At 33.6% G+C, this 15603-nt stretch overlaps 3 protein-coding genes across 6 annotated transcripts; 1 reads left to right on the top strand and 2 right to left on the bottom strand.

The window, feature by feature from the left end:
* Positions 1 to 3202: 3202 nt before the first annotated feature.
* On the top strand, positions 3203 to 4268 carry LOC105960362 (uncharacterized). The gene has a single exon (XM_088818876.1). It carries the CDS (start codon positions 3297 to 3299, stop codon positions 4266 to 4268), a length of 972 nt encoding a protein of 323 aa, XP_088675002.1. The 5' UTR covers positions 3203 to 3296.
* Positions 4269 to 4991: 723 nt separating this feature from the next.
* On the bottom strand, positions 4992 to 7378 carry TOC34 (translocon at the outer envelope membrane of chloroplasts 34). Of its 4 annotated transcripts, none has more exons than XM_012984519.2 (8): positions 7245 to 7378; positions 6774 to 6879; positions 6436 to 6543; positions 6176 to 6300; positions 5818 to 6082; positions 5667 to 5735; positions 5410 to 5571; positions 4992 to 5270 (listed from the first exon to the last, which is right to left on the bottom strand). In XM_012984519.2, exons 2-8 carry the CDS (start codon positions 6870 to 6872, stop codon positions 5193 to 5195), a joined length of 906 nt encoding a protein of 301 aa, XP_012839973.1. In that variant the 5' UTR covers positions 6873 to 6879; positions 7245 to 7378; the 3' UTR covers positions 4992 to 5192. The 4 variants fall into 4 exon arrangements, with proteins under 4 accessions (XP_012839973.1, XP_088675871.1, XP_088675872.1 ...); XM_088819745.1 differs by having other exon boundaries at positions 5818 to 6094; XM_088819746.1 differs by having other exon boundaries at positions 7144 to 7291.
* Positions 7379 to 8073: 695 nt separating this feature from the next.
* On the bottom strand, positions 8074 to 12783 carry LOC105960361 (uncharacterized). Its single transcript, XM_012984516.2, has 8 exons — positions 12104 to 12783; positions 11224 to 11371; positions 10957 to 11107; positions 10740 to 10865; positions 10558 to 10638; positions 10270 to 10462; positions 9439 to 9709; positions 8074 to 8689 (listed from the first exon to the last, which is right to left on the bottom strand). Exons 1-8 carry the CDS (start codon positions 12299 to 12301, stop codon positions 8424 to 8426), a joined length of 1434 nt encoding a protein of 477 aa, XP_012839970.1. The 5' UTR covers positions 12302 to 12783; the 3' UTR covers positions 8074 to 8423.
* Between the last annotated feature and the right edge of the window lie 2820 nt (positions 12784 to 15603).

Raw genomic sequence — 15603 nt, forward strand, 5'->3', positions numbered from 1 at the left:
AGACAAACCCCCTCGTTATGATGAAGAATTTGCGCACGAGGCTGAAGCAGAGAATCCTCATGAAAATTGGGAGACGAAAAGTTTTGTTATTCAAGGGGAGATGTCGGTCCAACAAGATGCCGTATGGTTTCGCAACAATACATTTCAGACACCTTGTCTCTCCGAACGCAAAGAGTGTATTTTGATGACTGATTCATGGAGTTGTGTGGATATGGTGCCTCAATCTATGATTGACATGTTTAAATTTAACTGCAAGAAATATCCGAAGTCGTACATTTTTTCGTGGTTCAAGAAGGTGACTCGGTATGTTTTGCTTCCTTTAAAAGGTACACCAAGTCGCAATTATCTCAAACATCCAGTGAACTTACAGTCCTACAAAAATTTCAAACGAAAAAGGAAAAAAAAAACAGACAGTCGATGTTTTGGTTCGAACTCGAGGACGAGTTCTTTTCAAGAAGGAGAGAATGATGCAGAATTGGTGTTTGCTGAAACCCACAACGGAAAAAAAATAGAAAACATAGTATATGACCTGATTAATTGATAACATGATGAATAATTCGAAATTATTAGGGTTCCGACCAAATTTTACGACGAGAAAGAACCCACTATTAGGGTTCCGAACAAATTTTCCGACGAGAAAGAGGAGGCAAAGACAAAGGCTACTAACTTTGGTGATATTGAAAAGGAAGAAACACGGAGCGCCAAGATCGCCAAGATTGCAGAGGATGATCATCGAGAACAAGAAGTAATTACGACGACGAAGAAGAGTCTGAGAATTAGAATCAATTTAAAAACAGGTGTCATGATCATGGTTTGATACTCGATCAAGATTCCAGCAATGGTTTTTAGAACTTCCATCTCTAGCTAGGGCTCATCTGATTTAATTTACGAAACTTAATTGTATTATTATATTCTTAAACCATATAACATGAGTTTTTAAATTCTTTAATTTGTTGGGTATATATATGATGAGTAATTAATATCTATTCTTGAATCATCGACCATACTACAATGAATCCAAAATTTTGTCTAGTGAATAACAAATTGGTTGTTCAATTAGGTCTTACAGAATTTTTGTTTCCAAAATATATTTAATAGACTAATTTATACTTGATTACAATTATATTTTACAATATCTTTTTTTTTTGTTTTTTTTTTTCTATTGATTCCAATTATATAAATCAATTATAATGTTCTTATATTTTTTGTTTTTTTTGTAAAATATAGTTGATTTTGCATTTTTTTGCAGTTTTGATTTGTCATTTTTAGTAGCAGACTTTTGATCGACTATGCTTCATCATAGTTGATTAATATACTGATCGATATAGAAAAAAAAATTAAAAAACCAAAAAATAAATAAAAATAAAAGAATTTCCTTAATTGACTATGAAGCATAGTCGATTAAGGCTAATCGACTATGCTCCGTAGTCGATTAAGAAAACTGATACACAAAAGAAAGAAAAAAACGGAAAAGCGAAAAAAAAAATTGCCGAGCGCGTGACCTAGTGATGATGTGGCGGGCGGGGGCAAAGCTGGAGAACATAATAGCTCAAAATGGGTGTGAGCTTTTCTCAAATGGAGATAAATATTTTGGACCTCTCTCCATTAGAAAAAGTAATGAGGTGTTTCCTCAAAGAGCCCCGTTTAAAATCGTCCACCAGCATTACACGGGTAAATACTAGTTTTATGTATAAAATATTAAATTATTAATGTATAATGAAAATTATATATTTTTAGAATCTTATATATTGTATTTTTTTAGTGTAAAAAAAAGATATTAATTTCAATAAATAGATAGCTTGATGAAGTTGATATACGGTGGATTTAGTTTTGTTATTTGACATGAGAATATATACAAACTGATGATGCTAGAAATAGATCCCATTAAGTAGTTGAGGTAGAGGGAGTTGGGAGAGCAAATTGGATCACTGCTCACGTGCTAGATGGCGCTGAGATACCTGTGAACAAAGAACACGTGAACTAGGCCGGGGTTGATCCGGCGGAAACCCCTCCGACGCTCAAGTTAGACGTGCGGATTATAGAAATAGTTGAGAGAATATGACTCGTAGTCTTAATCAGATAATAGGGTGTACCTTTAATAAATTTATTAAATCGTTATTTATACATTGTCGATTGGGGCTGAGTTTAATTTATTCGCCCCAAACTTTATTTGAATGTGATTGGAGTTTCGTAATATGTTCTTCTAAATCGGGCTCGTGGCCCAATAGATAGAGAGGTTGTAAGTTTGTTGGGCTGGCCCAATTAGGCATATCAATAGGCAATCTCCATTTTTTTTTGTATAATTTGGTAAACATTACTGTACTACACTATATAATCAAAAAATTTATGTTGAAAATATAAAAAACGGCAATATAAAGAAAGAATATGACTATAGTTGATATAGTCATATTAGACTATACTCATATTCAACTATAGTCATATTCGGTGTAGTAAACTTATCGGGGGAAAATTATTTTTTTTGTTTAAAAAAATTAAGAAAAAAATATTAACAAAATATTAAAAAATAATAATAAAAAATGCTAAATGCACTCCGTAAATAGAAAAATGCAGTCCGTAAATAATAAAATGCAGTCCAAACTTACTAAATATAGTTCGCATAATTACTGATGCAGTAGCTAAATGGGGGGTATTTGAATACTAATATAAGCTAGGGGTATTTTAATTTATATATATATTTTTTAAGTATACTGGTTATATCGTATTATATGTTAACTATTCTAAGTTTTTGTTTGATTATTTTATCTAAAACGTATTTTCATTTTTTAAATTGTCCACTGCATTAATACACGGGTGAAATACTATATGTATAAAATAATAAATTATTAGTATATATAATGAACATTATATATTCTTAGAATCTTATACAGTTGAACTTCTATAAATTAATATAATCGAGACTAGGATAATTTTATTAATTTAGCGAATTATTAAATTATCGAATTAATAATTTAATATATTTTCATTGAGTCGGACCGAGAGAAACTATTATTTTCATTGGATTTCGTTTTATTATTTGACTTGAGAAAATAAACAATAATAAAATTTGAATCCAATTGTAAGAGAGTTAGAACTCCTTTTTCCTTCCATAAGTAATACCTTATAAATCTAGTATCTTCCATAAATACTTCACCTTATATATATATGCACCCATGTTTAATTAATGCCATAATTAAACCTAAATACTTTCAGATTTTCTCTCAAACTTCCATCCTTATTTCATATAATCTCTGCCAATATTATTTTTTTCCTTGTGTCGTTGTTGTTTTCTTGAGAAGATGAAGATGAATCGTTGTTATTCTACGAGGCCACACCTGGAAGACGAATCTCGGGCCAACGGCGGACGACTGAGCAAAGAAAACGGCACCGCCGTCAAAGGAAAGGCAGCGCCGCGGCCTTGTGTCTTTGCCGATGAAGATCGCGACGACAGAGTTGTTACGAACAAAGAAACTATCAAATCATGGTTAAAGATTCCAAAATCGGAACTGACGAACAAGAGAAGATCGAAGAAGAAGTCAAGAATGATGATGTTATTGGATACGATCGAAGGAAGGGAAAAAGCGGAGTGGCTCAAAGAAGCACGTGATTATTCTTTTTTATCCTCAGATTCAGACATCACCACCACCTCCTGTGAGAATATTATTATTCCTCAAGTTCGCCGCCGTCCTGTTGTTTCATCAGTTATTACTAAACCAAGAAACAATATTCTCCGACGGCCCGTCAAGAAATCGATCGTGAAGGAGAAGGCCCCCGTTTCGAAGAAGCCATTATTAGCTTCCAAGAATGATTCAAAGAAAGAAACCCTAATTCCAAAGGAGGAAATTATACTACCGGCAAAGAAGAAGAAGAATCCATTGCTATATCAGGAATCTAGGAAACGAAAGCTAGTGGTGCATGAAGAAGAAGACGAAGAGATTAGCACCGTATTTTCCGACAAGAGAGAACCCGTTATTAGGGTTCCGACCAAATTTTCCAACGAGAAAGAGGAGGTGAAGACAGAGGCTACGAACTTTGCTGATATTGAAAAGGAAGAAACACGGAGCGCCAAGATCGCCAAGATTGCAGAGGATAATCGACAACAAGAAGTAATTACGACGAAGAAAGAGGAGGCGAAGACGGAGACTACTTGTACCAAGATCGCCAAGATTGCAGAGGATGATCATCGAGAACAAGAAGTAATCACGACGACGACGAAGAAGAGTCTGAGAATTAGAATCAATATAAAAACAGGTGTCATGATCATGGTTTGATACTAAATCAAGATTCCACCATTGGTTTTTACAAGTTCCCATCTCTAGCTAGGGCTCATCTGATGTAATTTACGAAATTTAATTGTATTATTATATTTTTAAACCATATAACATGAGTTTAATTTTAAATTCGTTGTTGGATGAGTAATTATATATTTTGATGATCTATTTCTGCTTAATCGAAATATATTCCGGAACTACTAATTCGTCGTCTCTTGCGTTTACAAATATTCCGATGTAGTTTACATTGATATGTATTCTTGAATCATCCACAAAACTACAACGAATCGAAAATTTTGTCTGGTGAATAACAAATTCAATTAGGTATTCAGATTTTTTGTTTCCAATATACATTTAATAGATTAATTATACATGATTACAATTATATTTTACAATCACTTTTTTTTTTTTTTTTGTGTGTGTGTGTATTCGATGATCACCTGATTGATTCAAGAAAAAATTCAATTTACCAAAATCTCGATACAATTTTACCGAATGAACAGTACGGATAATCACTAGAATACTATATGTTATGGTGCATCCGAGTGTTTTAAGGATTCAACGGAACAAGATCAACCAACTCTCATTACGAGAGTTGGTATCAAAGATTCGAATGCTGCTATTCCCCAATCCCCATGCTTCTCTATTCGTTACATGATTTGAATTTAATAATTTAATTATTTATTTTTAAAACGAGAAAGCAAACATGAACATGCACAGCAATGAAAAAACAGAGCTCTGGTAATAAAATCGAATTAAATTCTACAGCCGAGCATTCCCAAATGCTGCTAATGTATATAAGAGAGAAGAGAAAACCAGATGCACCACAAATTGATGCAAAACGGGCGAAAGGGTAAATAAGGCACAAAGAATGATAAACAAGACAGGGGAAAAAGACGTTATGACATGATCGGTGGTTTATATTCACGCCCATGAAGGCTTGTTTTCTCTTTCAACGTCAGCCTTGATCATCTTCTGTATCGGTTTAATAATGAACAAGAACTGTCACCGAACCACAAAAAAAAAAAAAAAAGACAGAAAAAGTATCATCAGATAATGCTGTGTTGTATTAATCGGACATGGAACAAAAGGGCAGTATGGGAAACAAAAAAAGAAAAGGAAAAAAAAATTGAAACTTTACCTGGAACGCTAAGATGAGAGGGATGTAAATTTTTCCCCTGTCGTTTGCATTTGGCCCTTCGATCAACTTTTGGTCGACGAGAATGCCCCTTTTGCCGTTTAAGGTGACATCGGTGATTGTATGGATCAAATTCGGAATCCAAGGAGTACCCATTGGAAGGATCTAGAATCCGGAGAAATCGTTTCGGAAAGGTCAATATAAGTATGAAAAACCCTTTTTTTTTTAATAAATGAATAAATAAAATAAACGATACCGACCTTTTCATCATGTTCGTTCTTGTTACACCTCCCGCTGTTCTCAACCAAAGCAACGGGAATAGCAAATTGCTAAAAACAGAAATTAGCACAATAAGTTTAGAGTTGGACCAATCGAAAAAAACAATTTAAAGAATATAGTATGGACCGTTACCTGAGCTTCGTTTTTGTTTATCCGAGCACCTTGACGGATGCATTTCAAAAGAGATTCCCATCTTTTAGAAAAGAACTCTTCGTAAGTCAATGCATCGGGGGGTGAAAGCTGAGCATGCGTAAGTACAACGACTGCTTTATGCCATATCTCTTTGCCAAAACTATCGGAAATCGCTTTCACAATCTGTTTGTCCATGTTATCCACTCTGTACGCATCCAAACGGTCGACGTAGAGCAAAACGTCTACGGTCTTGTTTAGAAGGAACCTGCCCAAAGAGCTACAAACAATTTTACCAAAACATACAAAAACAGAAATTAAAAAAGTAAAAAAACGGATCGAGAAAATTACGAACTCAAACCTTTTAATTGTGTCCAAGACCTGGTCACTGACGTATCCTCCTTCGACAAGACCCGGGGTGTCGATTATGTTCAGCGTAAAACCTGATCTCGATCTCGAAACCATCACGGGCCTTGGGGTTTCGGACTGAAACAACATTTTACGTTATAAATTGAAAATCACTTCATCGACATATGTAATAATGTAAAGGTAAAACAAAAACGGGTTTTTCTTTTTCTTTTTCTTTTTTAGTATCTTAAAGAGATGGCTAAAGAACCGTACCTGGAAAGCACTGACAGTGACGACTCGTTCTCCTATAACGGAATTAACAGTGGATGATTTCCCAACGCCACCTTTCCCCATTACGAGAATCGTCAATGTGTTGACATTCTACAAAAGATTACAGATTTTTTTTTAAAACCAAACCAAAAATTAACGAATGTTATTACAACTAGTTATCCAGCTTCTAGTTCTAGTTTTTCTTTTAACTTCTTTTTCGAAATACGAGGTTTATGTTTGTAATTTTACGGTATTTTTTATTCTTTTTTAGTAACAGAGGGTTGAATGCAATATGAGTAGAAGCTTATAAAATACAAATAAAAAAAAAAAAAAAATCAAACCTGGTTCTTTAATTTTCCCAACAAGTCAACGAGCTTCTCCTGAGTAGCTGAAGGAAACTGCTGAATAGCTGACCATTCTTTGATAAGCTGACCAGCCATTTATTTCCTGCATACCGAAACAAAATCCCCAAATCACAATTAACCCTAGGACAAAGCAATCCCCAAATAAAGGCTGAAACTTCACTTGTAAATACTGAATTCGAACTCGCAATTGAAAAAAAACACATGAACTGGAATCAATTACGCAGGTGAATTCAAAACAAAATTAAAACAAAAGGAGAGAAAAAATAGAAACAACAAATTGAACGCAACGAGCTACAATTGAGGGAATCAAAAAACCGCAACAAAAAAGAAAAAGGAGAATTCTTACAAAGTCGCTTTCAGTTCAACTAATTACAAGTGAAATTGACGAAGAAAGGCAAGGGTTTTAGAGAAATAAGAAATTTGATTTTTTGAAAAGAAAAAAAAAACCTTATCTTTGTGTTCGCCGTAACAGCTCTCTCTTTCTGTGTTGATTTGATTTGGTTAGAGTCTCACCTCACCTAATCATGTGAGCACTGACTCGTGATACGGACCCGGGTCGGCCCATCTTTAATCATAGTTTTTGTGTCAACTGTTAAGCCATATACCAAAGTTTTTAATTGTTTATTATTATTTCTATAGCAAATTACGGCTAACCTTCTAAGATAAGGTTAAATTACGAAAATACCTTCTTTATTTGGGTAACTACAACTACCCATCAATTATATATTGTCTAACAATTCCTCAATTATATTGTTAAATTTACCTACTAAATGAGGGATTTTTTATAAAAAATACATAGTTGTAATTATCTAACAAGAAATATATTTTTTTCGTAATTTATGCCTTACTTCAGGGGTGCCGCCGTACTTTGCCCTTATTTCTATAACTACGCATACTTACAAATATCCTCAAAAATTTAATTTCAATTCGTAGATTAGAAATTTTATGTGCTGTATTTCAAAACTATCCTTATAAATTAAATTAAAATATATACATATATCTCATTTTGTAAAACTTTAATTGCAGTCACCTCCCAAGTCCTAAATATCATTATCCAGCTTAAAAAAATATTCTAACGAACTACGAACTAGAAGCTTTCTATTTTGTTAAATTAGTAGCACTCGTGTTTAAAGTTCGTAGGGATGAGTAAAAAGTCAAAGACGATGTCATCCTTCTGGACCATATCTTAAGTTTTTTTATAAACAACACATAATCGTATATAATCCAAATTAATCCGATGTAAGTAACCGAAAAAGGGCTAAATCGAAAAACAGCATTAAATGCAGATCAATGGAAGCCTAGAATTCAGCACACGTCAGCAAATTTACAAATCATCATCATCATCTATTACAACAAACATTAAACCAAACCCAAATGCAAATGCCACAACTTGAACAGGCTGCTCTCTTAAACAACTACCCCCAAAGTTACAACACAACTAAAAAAAAAACCGATCCAATAAATCCGAATAAAGGGGGGTCGAAACCCCCAACTCATCAAATCAAACAGCAGAAACTTCTAGAAGAAATTACAAACACCACAGTTACAAACCATGGTGTAAACTAGTAGGGTTTACCCATGATTCAGAGCGGCGCCCACCTAACTTTATACATGCACTCTCGTCTTTTAGTTAGACCAGACATGGATGAGGCCGAGCCTATTGCCGGTGTAGATCTCGTTCCGGTCTTCATCGTAGAAGAGAGCCGTGATATCTTCCAAAGCTTCCGCGACGGTGCTCTTGATTCTAGAAGCTTCTACACGCTTCCGAGAGTTGCAGTTTCTACCACCACAATTTGCGCTGCACCAGCACTCGTCCGCTTGAAGGCTGTTGCTCGCCTTGATTTTCGCTAGGCATTTTCCGGTCAAGATATTGCTTATATTGATCGAGCCAGCTGTTGCATCGATAGCGTTATAAAACAAAATCAAGAATTAATGATTGGTTAGAATATTTAGCTATATCAAAAATATTTAACTCCGCAATTCAAATTGCATTAGTACATATTCAAGCACGCATCATATGAACTGTTAGTAGGAGTGGAAATCAAACAGATCGAATCGGAATTCACCATTTCGGAAAAAATTCCGAAAAATGTCGTAAGTGAAAAACTAATTGCAAAAAACGAAAATTCAAAAATTTTGGAAATTGGAAAGGAAAGACTTGTTCCAAAATCGGAAATTTTCGGATCGGAGTAAGTGGAATTCAGAAATCCCAATTTTTAGATCACCTATAATACAAAACACATTATAATATTGATATTACAAGTGTAATTTTTCAGGGGTAAAAATTGGAAATTTAGGAAATATTTTCAGAAATTAAAATCGGATCGGGGAACGGAATCTAATATGTATTCCAATTTCCAATTACGTTCCAAAAAAATAAAAAAAACTGTAAATCGGAATTTGGAATGACAAAAATTGTTCCAAAATCGTAAATTCTCGAATCCCAATTCCAATTCCCATCCCAATTCCCACCCCTAACTGTTAGGTCTCATTTGGATCAAATCCATTTAACAACAGAATTCAAATCCACAGCTCTCAATTTGAACTGATTTTTGAGTTATTATGATAATTCGAAATCCACTGTATACGAGTCATTTGAAATCATTTTCCCAAAAAATAATAAATCCACAAGAAAACGTACCATTTCCATCAGACAGCGACTCATCGGTGTCGGATTTGCAATACGAAATAATGAGATCCTGATCGCTGGTAATGTAGATATTGTTCGTATTGCAATCGGGGTGCCATAAAAGATGATCATCGAACGAGGTAACACGCTCCCCTCTGAAGTTCCAAACAGCAACTGTCCCGTTTCTGAATGTCAAGAATAACTGGTTCTCGTATAGAAATATAAACGCAGATGGGGTCATGAACTCCGTGCTGCTGACTTCGGTCAACTCCGAATTGCGGACCTAATAATAATAATAGACAAGAATTATCAGATTTCATATGTAAATACGAATTTACTGTGAAAAATCAAATCAAATAAAAGGGTAAATTACAACCACCCCCTGAGGTATAGTCAAATTACAAAAGAAACCCTCTTGTTTGGGTAATTACAACCACCCCCCTCAACTATAAATCTTCTTACACGTTCACACTTGCAGTTTCAAATTTAGTGGAATCTTCTAGATTATATGGAATATTATCACTTTTGTACCCGTTTTATCACAAGCTCCACATTTTGAAGCAAGATGATCGTAAGATGTGTATTTTGGTTTGTATATATCGGATTGTAGTGCAACAGAAACTGTATTTTCACACAAATGAGTACAAACTAGAGCACATTCCACGGAATCTAGATGATTATGTTGAATTTGACACCATAAGGGCGGAGGTGTAAGAAGATTCATAGTTGAGGGGGGTAGACGTAATTATCCAAACAAGAGGGTTTTTTTCGTAATATGACCATACCTCCGGGGTGGTTGTAATTTACAACAAATAAAATACAGTGTGAAGATAGCGAACTTACATCAAGAATCTGAAGGTTCTCGTTCTCTTGCTTGACGAGAAGCTTTTCGTTGAATTGTTCGATGAAATCGACCTTCTTGGTTTTATGGAGGAGGTGGCTGAAAGATTTAAGAACGGAACCATCCTCGATCGAGAGAATCTTCAACGGAACACCGCTATGAGTTTTTGTCAATATCAATAGCATGATTCCTGGACTGTTTACCAAACCAAAAAAAAAAACGGAACACACGTTTACGACAATCCGACAAATCCAAAATCAAAATTACAAACAAAAATTTCCAAGAGTTACCTGATCTTAATCTCTTGAACATTTTTATCCGAAATGCAGTACAGCATCGTATAATTTTTCAAGTCAAACACCTTGTAGATGCTGAAAACGAAACAGAAAAAACAGCAAAAATAAATTTATTTTTTAAATCGGGAAACTGCAGCAAGTCCGTTAGCAATACAGCTTATTTATTAAGTACTGACCTATCTTGTGCGGAATAGGTAAGAACCTTCCCGTTTACATCGTCAAATTCCACAAAACCAGGCCACTTTAACGACTCCGATTCAAAGAGTGCAAAACCAGCATCGGGCTTACCCCGTCGTATGTATCTGAAATAATTTAAAATGGTCACGTATAAGAACAAAAAAAGAACACGAGTGAGTGGGAAAATATTAGTAAACGGTAGATGGAATATCGTACTCTATCCTTGTGGTTCTGCATTTTAAGGAACTAAAATTGTCCGAAGCGTAAACCGAAACGGTGATAAGCGAATCGTTATTTTTGTTGTAAAATAAGCTCCGTATGACTTCATCGTGACTGACATTTAGAAAGCATATCCTCTGGTTCGTCTCTGCACGAGACAGAAACAAAACATCCATAAGCCCCCCTCCTTTTTTATGCGAAGAATTGAAACGGAAAAAAGGAATTTGCATTGAAGTAAATAAGTTTTCATTTAGATCACAATACCTCGGCTAAATGCTGCACAAACACCAGATTGCGCAAGAGCAAATACAATATCACGGGCAGCAACTATCTCGATAATTTTCGACCTTTTCTTTAAGAATGGCAACGACGAGGGAGAATACCCCTTTGGATCATGGGTATCATATTCTTCCTGGACAAAAGAAAAATACCCAGTTAACCATTAATTAGATTAAAAAAAAAAAAAAAAAAAAAAAAAAAGGACTTCCGATTATTAAAAAAAAATCAGCTAATTTTTCTTCTCTGAAAATAGACGAGTGGAGAAAAATCGAAACTTTAAAAGAAATTAAACATAATATTGCAATGTAACTAAACCCTTTTCGTTTCATGCTTTACTTCCGACGTGTGCAAAACCAGACTGTTATTTTGCTAACTATAAATTCGATTAATTCAAATATATTCAAAAGACCTAATAACTCTTTAAACCAAGTGCACCCCATGCCAGTTTAAAAAGGTGTAGCCAAACCCAAAAGAAATTGACCAGATTTCTCGGCTTCCTTTCGAAATTTGTGGACACATTGACCCATATGATATATGTAAACCCATTTTCCTAGAAAATGCATTCTTGCTGTTTTAAATATTTCTTGAACAATTTCCGTTTCGACTTTGTGTTGTCTGATCAGCAACTATCCACCCATTTCTGATACACATAGATCTATACTAATCAATATAAACATATACACCCTTCAATTAATAAGCCTAACCCTAGAAAATTCGAAAGGGGGTTCGCTCAGGGAAATCTAGGGCAGACTTAATTGAAGCCCCAAAAGCCCTAATTTTGCAATTCAACAACAAACCCTAGAAAATTCAAACATTTTCATAGGCACAAGAGAAAAATGAAAACAATAAATTAATCGAATTGAACCTGCAGGCGAATATTCCGAAACCGCTCTTGAGCATCACACATGCTGAAAGCTCGGTCCCGTTTCGTAGATATCTCCCTCCTCTGCAGTTTCTTCACGCTGTTAACAAACCCATCTATTCCACCGCGGCGCCGCTTCTTCGCCACCACCCGCCGCCCAGTGCACGGCCGCGGACTCGCCGTTATTCTCCTCCCATCCATCGCCGACTATTTCCGAACGCTAGCTTTCACACACCCTCCTCTCAGTTTTGCATTCACTTTTGGTGAGAAAAAATAAAACCCTAAATCTCCAGACCCAGAAATAGAATTTCAGGGGCTTCTTCAAACAAGAAGCAATACAGAAAACCCACTTCAAACAATTGGGTTTCTCAAGAAATTCTTCACTGTTCGTTCATACACAAAACAAAGAAAAAAAAAATTATTATCGGTGTGTTGTGTTTGAACAAAGGCAAAAGATTTAAGCTAGAGAGAGAAAATTGAAGAGAGAGAGAGAAGCATGGGAGCGTGTCGGATTATAGAGGAGGAGTTCGCCGTCCACTGGAGTTTAAAATCCAGATTGACAGCATTTTTTTGACGGTGCGATAATTCTCTCGTTTTCCTTCTTTCTTTATCTATCTCGTTTTTTATTTCTTTTCCTTTTTTGTCCCTAGGATCTTTTTTTAATTAATTTGATGTCCTTCTCCTTTTAACTCTTTTTCCTTGTAAAATTGAAATAAATCAAATAGATCGAATCAGAATTTAATATTTTGGAAGTCTCTAATATCAGTCAAACTTAGTTTAAATTCTAATTTTTGAAAATTTTGGAAATATATAATCTCTTTCAATTTGAAAAGTTTTGAAAAAAATTTAAATTTCTGAAATTTTCGCGAATAAAATGTCATTTATATTTTGTTGGAAGTTTTCTGAATTTATTTGAAACGAATATAGTTTAAATAAACAAGCATGAATCTTAAAGGGTAATTAAATAACTAGTAAATTCAATGTTTTGGAAACTGAAAATCGAATGGGTCAGGCTGATCGGTTTAACCGCGGACCACTGCCATGTCATGTCTGGTTAGCAATGAAAATCCAAATCGCCGAAAACCCGAGTCAACTACCAAAATTCGGGTTCGACCGTAAGAACCGAGAAACCTGGAAAGCTCATGGTGCAAGACGAAAATCCTAGCTCGTGCCTATAAAAGATGTTCTTGTCATATATAAAAACTAGACTCACATAGACATATATTATTCATAACATATTTGAATTTTGATGTGTTTTATTTATTCAATTAAAAAACATGCCGCTAAGCCATTGAATCGACTTAGGAGAGAAGAATTGTGGAAGATTATCTGGAGATTGTAATCTATTTTCTTTTGATAATTAATATATTCATTAAATTTATTTTTTTTCTTATTTCGCGGACTCGAAAATTTGTGGTTAACAATGACATGATGACATTTTCTTTTTTAATTTGTCTATAAAAACTTCAATAATGTGTGGATTTGGTTTATAATCAAGGGATCATTATAAATAAGCCCATCAATGGGTACTTATTCACAAAGAGATCCGGACAAACTCATTTACCAATAAATCCATACATGGTCCACATTTTTGTAAATGACTAAAATAATCCCTCATACTTTAATATGCTCCAATTTCATCATTAACTTTATTTGACCTCAATTTCACCCCAAATTTCACAAATTATTCAATTTTGACCCAAATTTTAAAAAAAAAAAAAACAAATTTCAAATTTATTTTTTCCCGCCGGATTACGGCGTTGACTTTTCAAAAAAAATTCTTCCGAATATATATAACTCACCCCTCAAATTTTTTTCTTACAAAATCTTACAATTTATGATTTCTGTTTTTGGAAAAATAATTTGTGATTTAATTCAAGATTTAACAACTTAGTCGTCAAAAATCACAATCATCTAACCTAAACATAGTTTTATTTATTTATTTTTATTTTTATTATTATTATTATTATTATTATTATTATTATTATTATTATTATTATTATTATTATTATTACTATTATTATTATTTTTTTATTTTTTTTTTAGTAATCTTATTAGGGTTCGGTTGACGAGTTGGACTAATGGAATGTTACAAGCATGATTGGGCCAAACTCTAATAAATACCTCAATTATGAAAACGTACATAACTTCTGGGCCACGTTAACTCTAATTTATGAAAGACAAATTGTGATCCAAAATATAAGTCCTTTGAATTTAGTATTTCTTTTTTAATTTTTTCTCGTTGATAATCAATTAATCATAATATATTCACCCCATAATTCATTATTAAATATTTATTATGACGTTAGCATCATTCTATTAAACAGTCAGTTGTCATGAAAATTATTGGTCATAAAAACCTTTGGATGGAAAAGGACATACAATAGCTAACATACATACATCATACATGTTAACAAAAAAATTCTTGCATGCTCCACTTGGATAATTATTGCACATATTTATACAACAAAGTCAAAAGTAATTAGGCAACAAATAAATGTGATTGCAATGTTTATTTATTTACTTTTGTTAACAAATTAGAGTAAACCTCACCCGCGGCGGGTGTGAATTTTATTCTGCGACGAACTCGATCTTAAAAAATATATTGGCAATCACAATTAGATTCAGATAGTTAGACTTCACACTCTTCTTATGTAATACACTACAAGACAAAAATATTGAGCGACAAACACTAATTTTTACATGAATAGACATAAAATGCTATCAGTGTGATTGTAACTAATACTGTATAGTGACAATAAAAATGGATTCTCATTTGTCACTTCTATTAGTAAATATAAAAATAGATTAAGTGATACCAGAACGAGTTATTAGTGACAACATAAAAACGTCGTCGCTTAAGATATGTATTTAATGACAAGTTTTAATAGTGTCAAAATTATGGTATTGCTATCTGTATACTTTTTTTATAGTGGTATACCAATCTATATAGATTAAAGTTTCAAATTAAATCTAAATATATTCAATGCAACATATACGTTTTCAAATTATTTGAAATGACTTTCAAATAATTTGAACTTAATTATTTTGTAGAATGAGAATGATAAATAGACAAAAATCAAAACGAATGGGTGGGGGGGAAACTCATAAAAATGTCTAATAGGCGACACGTATGCAATTAATTAATTAAGCCCATATTGCAATAGGTCCCATGATTTTGATATTTAATTTTGTCCGAACTCTGTGGAAACTGAAAATAAAAATATGGGCAAGGCTCAATATCTTCACGTGCGATGGTCATGCTATTATTAATTCACAATAATCAAGTATTGTCCAAAATGTCGGCAAATGATAGATTTTGCACAAAATATTGCCACTATGGTCCTAATTAATAGGATATTACTAATACGGTAATACTATATTTTATTATAGAAATACTCTTCACTTACATAAATCAACCTATCGCATCACTAATTAGTCGATGCAAAAAAAAAAAAAAAAAAAGCACTTACCTTGTAATTGTAAAAATCAAATATGAACAC

Source organism: Erythranthe guttata, chromosome 6, assembly GCF_056151865.1.
Source record: "Erythranthe guttata isolate IM_541 chromosome 6, IM_541, whole genome shotgun sequence".
NCBI classification, from domain to species: Eukaryota; Viridiplantae; Streptophyta; class Magnoliopsida; order Lamiales; family Phrymaceae; genus Erythranthe; species Erythranthe guttata.